Here is an 8,896-nt window from a genome sequence, read left to right as displayed (position 1 = left end):
ATTTATCCTCTGTCGTCCTAGGTACTGGATTCGATCCTCGCTCACCCCGAGATTTATGAGAACAATATGAGAACAAATACTCATTTGTAAGGTTATAAGTCATATTTGTCAAAAAAATATAATAATTAGAAAAATGGAAATAATATTTTCAGAACTGATTTTTTATTTTCAGAATAAGAAAATTGTGGAAAGACAAAAATGCCCCTATGAATCACATAAACAGTCTCTAAAAAAATAAGGGGCCGTTTAGATATGGGATTTTAACTCGGTTAACGGGAATGAAATTTTAATATGAAATATATTTTGAAATTAAAATTTCATTATTATTACTGTTAACCGGGCTGAAGTCATATGATTCTTTCGATCTTTTTCACATTATTTTAGTTTCGTAAACAAAAAATAAGCTCCGGAAATAATAAATTTTTGAAGTTGATTTTTCCATTATTCGATTCTTTTTCAATTTGTTTTACTTAACCCTAACTGGTAACTAACAACTTATGACAAGCTTCCGAACACAATGGCTACAACTCATTTCTCCCTAACCAAACCCTTTTTCCCAGCCACCAATCTCCACCGCAAGACCCCACCATGGCCCACCATCTCAGGGCGGCGCGTGTGTTACACTTCCAACAATCTTGAAACCCACCAACCTTTAACCACAAACCATGATGTTTTAACAAGTAAAGATGTAATGGAAGGTGATAAAAAGGTGATTGTGGGCACTTATGCAAGAACCCCAGTTGTGTTTTCCAGTGGCAAAGGCTGTAAATTGTTTGATGTTGAGGGGCAAGAGTATTTGGACTTGACTTCTGGGATTGCTGTGAATGCTCTTGGTCATGGTGATCCTGATTGGATTCAAGCTGTTACTCAACAGGCTAATACTCTTACTCATGTTAGCAATATCTTTTACACTGTTCCTCAGGTGGGTTTTTTTTGTTTTCTTGAATTTTTAAAATTTAAGATTTTTTTTATGTATGATTGTGTGTGTGTGTGATGTTAGCAATGTTTTCTATGCTATTGCCCAGGTGGGTTTTTTTTGTTTTCTTGAATTTCGAAGTTTATGATTTTTTATGTATGAATGTATGCAAAATGTAGTTAAATCTTGATGCGGTATAGGGTAGTTATTGTTTTTCTGAGGTTGATTGGTGAATATATGAAGTAAAATGCATAAAGTTTGAAGCTTTCGTTAAGTATGAATGTGTGTATGTGCTAAATGTAGTTAGATTTTGCTTTGGTACAGGGTAGAATCTGTTTTTACATGGTTAATTGTTATTTGATTGGTATTTATTCAGAGTAAATTGAATAAAGATCGAAGTTTTATTAGTGATTTTGTAGTGGGAACTTAATGGCCTTCTCTGGTGACTCTTTATTCTTCGTAAGTGTTTGTGCACATTTTGTATAATGTCGGATAAGATTTTATTATCGAGGAGCTTGCAGAGTAGGGCATATTGCTTAATTGTTTGGTGAGTTTAGGATAGTATCTATTATAATTTGTTTCGTTTAGGCAGGAACTGATCGATGACTTTAGTAATTGTTTTTATGTGGTTAATTATTGTTTTATTGGTGATTATAAGAAGTTAGATGAATAAAGATTGAAGCCTTATCGGACATTTAGTGCTGGAGGCTAGTAGTTGTTTGTATGTGGACTGTGGTGTAATGTTTGATTGGCGATTATGAGAAATAAAATGAATAAATTTTAAAGCTTTAGCGTTCAGTCATTTAGTTGGAGGCTAGTAATTGTAAACATGTGGACGGTGGTAAATGTTGTTTGATTGGTGATTATAAGAAGTAAAATGGATAAAGAATCGAAGCTTCATCAGTCAATTAGTAGTCGAAACGTGGCCTAGCTGGTGGCTCTAAAATTTTCCAAAATGTATGTCTACATGTAGCATTAGATCATATTATTAAGGAGTTAATTGCAAAGTTGCAAATTGCTTACTTATCTGCCGAGTGCCGACATTGCGCTAATACACAACCAATTCAGGTTACTGGCTTACAGCTGTCTGTTTTGCATCAGTAATAGATTAATAGATGCCTTGATATGTTACTGTTGTGAATTACATTGGACTTCAGTTTCCTTACCCCCCCCCCTCCCAAGAATAATGACTTATGAGTATGTGCACTTCATATCTTCAGTTAATTAATAATTTTAATTGTATTATGTAGGTGGAGCTAGCAAAACGCCTTGTATCATGCTCTTTTGCCGATCGTGTGTTTTTCTCAAATTCCGGAACAGAAGCAAATGAAGCTGCAATTAAATTTGCTCGGAAATTCCAGCGGTTTTCCCACCCTGATAATACGCATCCACCTTCTGATTTCATTTCATTTAGTAACAGCTTTCATGGTAGGACTATGGGTGCTCTTGCGTTAACTAGCAAAGAGCATTACAGGACACCTTTTCAACCTGTTATGCCTGGAGTTACATTCTTAGAGTATGGTGATATCCAAGCTGCAACAGAACTTATTCAGTCTGGCAACATTGCTGCTGTCTTTGTAGAGCCTATTCAGGGTGAGGGTGGTATATACAGTGCAACAAAGGACTTCTTACAATCTCTGCGCGCTGCATGTGATGCGGCTGGATCTCTGCTGGTCTTTGATGAGGTACAACTGCTTGCGCAAAATATAATCGCTATACTGATGATTGCATTTTATTGCCACTTCCTGAATACGCAGCAGGATGTGATATCTGAGTTTCATTACATAACGTTTTTTTCGCATCTTTCCTGTCTTGGTGAAGATATGCATAAGTTCTTTTAATAGAGTACAAGTGACGATAAATTAACATGTTTATGAACAGGTGATTAAATAACAGTCTGTTAATTGTCAAGGTTGTGGGTAATTAGCCTGTCAGCAGTTTAAAGTAGTATTCTGTTGTAGTGACAGGAAAGTAACTATTCAGCACATTGTTTACTAGTAATCACTGCACATGATGGAGATATGCTGAATGGTTTGCTAGTAGTTTCTAGACATCTTATACTCGTGTAGCCATTCTTACCACCGCTCCCGCTTCTGCAAGCAGCATGGCCTTCACAGTGTCTGCACATATTTATTCACTAGACTAGAGTATCAGTTCAAGGGTAGTAACATCTTCTTTGAATCATTAAACGTTCGTTTCCATATTGCTTTCATAAGGCAGCGAGGCAGGGGGAGTATGCAGAGATAGATAGTTGGAAATAGGTTTAAGAATCATGTTGGTTAAAAAACGTTTATCTCCTGTAAATACCTTTAATGTCTAAATTATAGGGAGAAGAAATATATAAAGAGAAGAATATTCTTCACGCTATCAAAGGAATTTCTCTACAGTGCTAGATTGTCAGAAAACATGGATCTTGCAACAGTAGTATGTTCCTAGGAAACAAGTGTGCTAGAGAAAAGATAGTTGGTTTCTATTATAATAGAACACTACTCTATATTATGAATAAACTAATGCTCGAAGCTGATTTCTATTCAAGTACTGTGCCGATTTCTAGTGTGTAATGTTATAACTCTGAGCACCTTGTTTAAAGATTAGTTGGTTAACCTGTCTTGCATATCTCACCGTAGGTTCAATGTGGCTTGGGCCGAACTGGTTATCTTTGGGCACACGAAGACTACAACATATTCCCTGATATTATGACTCTTGCAAAGCCTCTTGCCGGAGGTCTGCCCATTGGTGCTGTACTGGTGACTGAAAAAGTTGCAGAGGCTATTAGTTATGGAGATCATGGAAGCACTTTTGCAGGTGGGCCACTTGTTTGCAACGCTGCAATTGCAGTTCTGGATAAAATTTCAAATCCAAGCTTTCTGGCCAGCGTAACCAGTAAAGGTCAGTACTTCATGAAACTCTTGTCACAAAAATTAGGAGGGAACCCCCATGTCAAAGAAGTGCGGGGTTTGGGGCTTATCATTGGTATAGAGTTGGATGTACCTGCTGCACCGCTTGTAGATGCGTGCCTGCATTCTGGTCTGTTGATATTAACTGCTGGGAAAGGAAATGTTGTGAGGCTTGTACCACCATTGATAATAACCGAGAAAGAACTGGAACATGCTGCTGACGTTTTACTTAAATGTCTACCGGCACTTGATTAAGTTATCCTTTAATAGCCGAGTTCGTTTAGATTAATATCAAAACTATAATAGCATGAAATGTCTTAAATATTACAAATTCAGATTGACATGTAATACAATGGATGCTAGAACCTTAAAAGGTTAACATATTGCAAGTGTCAGACGTAACGTTCCATTTGAGCTCGCAGGTATAAGACAATGATTCTGTCGGCTTTCTAGGTATATTAAGTACCTCCTGCGGAAGATCTGAAGCAGTTTATGGGAAAGATGGTCCAATGTTGGATAATGTTCTAAAATATAGAGGTTGAATAATATTGTAGAACACTAGAACTGATATGGTGCTGGCTAGAACTTTGTATACACAAACTAATGTGTTTGTTCTGATGCCTGTTCATGTCCTGTTTTTATCGCTAGGTATATCCAAGTATTACAAATTACAAACGCGTGTCAACTCGCTGTTGCTTCTTATTTTACATTACTTAAATTCAATATATTTAGTAGAAAAGCAAAGAGTCATAGATCAAACTTCAACTTCAATCTCAGTAAAAGCATTTCCCTAATTACTTTCGTTTAGTATCCGGTATTCTTATAAACTAATTGATTTTGGTTTTGAGTAGGATTATGTTCGAACTGTAACTCTAAAGGGCTTTTGGATGAAGGTCCGTGATGTTATCGGGAATGAGAACGGAGAGCATGAGAGTGAGAATAATATAAAAATCCAAGGGGTTCCTTGAAGGCCAGAGGGGTACGATTTAAACCCCCTAAAAGTAATGAGATCCTCATTCCGTACATTATAATAACCAGTCCAAACACTATTGCATGATATTGATATTTCGATTACCGTTAACCGGGCTAATAATAAAGTAAACTAAATTTGCAACCAAGCCTATCACGGCGCCAAGTCGATCCTCGATACCCGAGTACCTTCCTGAATACTAGTTGTAAAAAGTCGATAAGATATTCATTATACATAAATATACATATAATTGAACATGTTAGTTTTATAATTTAAATTAAAAGTAATAGAATATTACGTTCAAAATATACATGATATACCACAATTATTGTTATGAAGATCCCAAGTCGGATTACGAGACGACCTTCATGTTAACAAGTCAACGACAAGTCGGGTTTCGAGACTTTCGACGCCTTTCGCATCGACTAATCGCTGATCGTCGACTAATCGTATCCGTGATAACAATGTTTGCAACTTCAATATGTTGTTATATACTCTCCTTGCCAAAACCTTGTACCTTCATATGGTAAAAAAGGGAACTAGAATATTAAAATGCAATTCAAAATTGTAAACCTTAAACTTACCCTCTTTTTTTACTTTTACCAAACTTGGCAACAAATATAAGAAAGATGGGTAAGAAAGAATATTCAAAAAGTGAAGTTAAAAAAGATGAGTGGGTTTGTGAAAGAGAAAGAGGAGGAGAGAGTGAAGATTTGTGCAGTGAGGTTTGGGATACTTTAGATTTCCCATGAAGCATGAAACTTAGCAAAGTGAGATATTTGACTGACAAGAATAAATTTACACTTCCAAGCACACAACACATCATAAAGGCGTAATTATAGCTTACTTTCCTTGCCTTCTTTCCTTTTATATCCCCTCTATTACTTTCTTTTTTTTTCTTTTCTTTTTTTCGAGAACCCACTTTTATTTTAATTTTTTTTTAAACAAAGAACCCACTTTTATTTTATTTTTTTCCTTACGCTACCCCTTTATTATACAGTTAAAGATAATGAGGTGAAATTAAACCTAGATTAATGAATACTACTTGGAAACTATATTTTTATTCATTAAAGGCGAGATTATTTATTTACGAAATTTTAAAAGATAATATTTCTTGGACTTAATTGCAGTATACTGGCTTGGACTTTAATATTTCAACAAAAATGATTAAGTTTTATCTTGTATTAAAGTGATGTGTAATAATTATTGAATTTTTTAATACTGTAGTTGTTACCGTTTCTTCCCGTTAAATTTTTCGTTAAATATAACGGTTGTTTATATTTTTAGAATATTTATATTATAAATTAATGATAAATAAAGGATATACGGTTTCGTCAAAATTGAAACTTAGGGTACATTTATGAGATTTGTTTTTTTAAGTTTGTGATGGAATGGTTAAATTGAAGGTAATAATTGAGAATGTGATACCGATTATGTTTATGTGTATATTGTTGAATGGAAGATGATCGAAATACAGCAACACCATTATGACCTATGATTTCCCCGTTATTTAACTGGGTCGTAAGTAAAATGGGACGTAGGGAGTAATAGTTATTATTACAGGTAAATGAGAGAAATTATCCTTTTCCGAACTTGTTAACACTCCGCATACTTATATATATTGGTTTTCACAGTGGACTCCTAGGAACAAGACACGGTCTGCGAGTCCAAAACAGTGTTTTGGAAGAAAGAAACAGCAAAGAGCCTCGTCGCATACTTCAATATTACTTGGGAAAAACTATACACTAAGATTTTTACTTTAAGCTAAGACTTTACATTTAGACCGACATTCTCTTTTGTTCTTGCCGAATGTTTCTTTCTTTATTACTCGTTGTAATGTAAATCATCTCCTATTTATATAACAATGCCCCCACCCATATGATCCTATAAGGCATTTCTGATCGTTTTGATCCAAAAATTATTAATTTGGATTATTAACTCATTCAAACTCTCATCCAAATTTATAATGAATTCTAACAGCGTGATCCAAATTTTGATTAAATTACCTTTTACATATTATAATACGCAAATATAATATTAAACTCTTTATTCTTAACTTTTATATTTAAACATGAATAACTATTTATATTATATCTAATAAATTAATTAAATAAATAATAATTTATTTTACTACAGTTAAAAATTGTTAAAATTATAGACTAAATTAGCTAAAAATATATTAATTTTATTAATTAACATCTGAAGTATCATTAATATTCATTAATTAATCACAAATCAATTTTAAATCTAATAAACTAAAATTATAAAAGTAATAAAATCATTATTTTATATTAAAAGTAATGATCTAAATTTAAATCAGTTTTATTCAATGGTCTATACATCTAGTTGGAAATTTCAAAATGAAACAACGATCTTCTTACATTAAAAAGGGAATTTTACATAAATATCCAATTTGCAGAAAATATTTGTCAAATACGGATCAACCTCATATGCAATCACATATGTAACCCGCATTCATATTTTTACAAATATTTTCATAAAAAACGTTATTTTTGATAAATTTCCAATTTTAAAAGCCAACCCAAACTAAAGCACTCTGAGCATTTTATTTTTAGTTCTTACTATTGTACTCATTTTGATATTAGTACATCAACTAGAGTTTAACAATGCAGAGAAATTTGAGAACGTCATTAAAAATATAACCCAGTACTAACATGACACCTGATTGAGGTGATGATCAGCATATCATATATATTGCTCATGCATGCATGGCATCATCAATGCACGGCTCTGATCAGTTCTAACATCATCAGAATCTGATCAGAGCCCTTTATCTTTACACACCGGTCTTCTAACAAACAACCCACGGTTACATTCCTGTACCTTCGAAACACCAAACATAACCGTCCCCTTCTCTCCAGTTAAAGCCAGTAATCATGTTCATTGAGTGTAGTAGTGTTACTTATACTTCCATCTGCCCAACTAGTCAAACAATCTTTTCCATTTGACGCCATTACATCCATCTTTTACGTAATCCTTCTACACACCCCCCTTAACTCAACTTGTTGCATTTGCTTCCCCCATCTTTTCAGCCTCCTTCAATTACCTTTTTACCCTCAATTCTCCTTCACCTGTGTACTCTATGGGTCTGTTTGTCAACTTACTTATAAGCCACTTATGCCTTATAAGCCCGTAACAATTTATCGACGAATATTTGTCGACCCAACTTATAAGCTGAATTTACAACTTATAAGCTGATAAGTTGAAAGTTGGCAGTGACGTACTTTTTTCCAACTTATTTTCATTTTTTCACTTTTTTCTAAAGTTTTATTTTAAAATATAAATTTTTAAATATTTTCTAATTTAAGATTCATGAACTAAGATAATTGTAGTTAATAATTATTTGTTTTAATTTATTTAAGTAAAAAAACTTCTGAGTTATAAGTAAATTTATCCAAACACTTATAGAACTTATAAGTATTTATCAACTTATCACTTATTTCGCACTTAATCATTTTAAATCATAAATTACTTATTTTAAGATTTCCCAAACGGTCACTATGTATGTTATTCGAACTCTCTGCATTTTCATCTTCGAATACCTGGATCGAATACTTGACCTTGAATATGAATATTTGAGTTTAATGACACTTGTTTAATTAGATAAAAAAATATTAATTTTTTTAATATATTATCAAATATGATACTTTGACACGTATATCATGTCGGACACTTCTAATTAACTGAATATTCTCCTTCAACCTATATCATATGTTATTCGGACTATTTATTAAAACTTTCAGTACTCATATCAGATACTTAACACACGGTTATAAATATAAATATATGTATATCTGTGTCAAACTCCAACCAATTAAGGGTAAAGATGTCAATAACTACAATCTCGAGAGTGTAGCTTTTACAAATTTATTACAGACATGAGTGACGGGATTGACAGGAGTATCTTATATGCAAATCTCATTAAACAACAAGAACCACTTCACATTTCACAAACAAATAATTAAGATTTTAAGAATAAAATAAAATAATGCACATGATTAAAAAATGTTAAATAGTACACTCATTTGTTTGTATATATAGCATCATCTCCAAGATCATTTTGTGTCTTGTGTTTCACTTTTTAGTTGTTTT

General features: G+C 33.2%; 1 protein-coding gene across 1 annotated transcript; it reads left to right on the top strand.

Moving 5' to 3' along the window:
* Positions 1 to 474: 474 nt before the first annotated feature.
* Positions 475 to 4,498, top strand: LOC141717474 (acetylornithine aminotransferase, mitochondrial). Its single transcript, XM_074519566.1, has 3 exons — positions 475 to 922; positions 2,167 to 2,601; positions 3,544 to 4,498. Exons 1-3 carry the CDS (start codon positions 518 to 520, stop codon positions 4,066 to 4,068), a joined length of 1,365 nt encoding a protein of 454 aa, XP_074375667.1. The 5' UTR covers positions 475 to 517; the 3' UTR covers positions 4,069 to 4,498.
* The last annotated feature ends 4,398 nt before the right edge of the window (positions 4,499 to 8,896 follow it).

This window comes from Apium graveolens, chromosome 4, assembly GCF_009905375.1.
Source record: "Apium graveolens cultivar Ventura chromosome 4, ASM990537v1, whole genome shotgun sequence".
In the NCBI taxonomy this organism is placed as follows: Eukaryota; Viridiplantae; Streptophyta; class Magnoliopsida; order Apiales; family Apiaceae; genus Apium; species Apium graveolens.
Note: the sequence above shows the minus strand (reverse complement) of the source record. Positions and strands in the feature narration are given on the sequence as shown.

Excerpts from the sequence above, each read along its gene's own strand:
- LOC141717474 (XM_074519566.1), top strand. The coding sequence starts at position 518 with ATGGCTACAACTCATTTCTCCCTAACCAAACCCTTTTTCCCAGCCACC. Across the intron at positions 923-2,166 it reads TCTTTTACACTGTTCCTCAG|GTGGAGCTAGCAAAACGCCT; the intron begins GTGGGTTTTTTT and ends TGTATTATGTAG. Across the intron at positions 2,602-3,543 it reads CTCTGCTGGTCTTTGATGAG|GTTCAATGTGGCTTGGGCCG; the intron begins GTACAACTGCTT and ends ATCTCACCGTAG.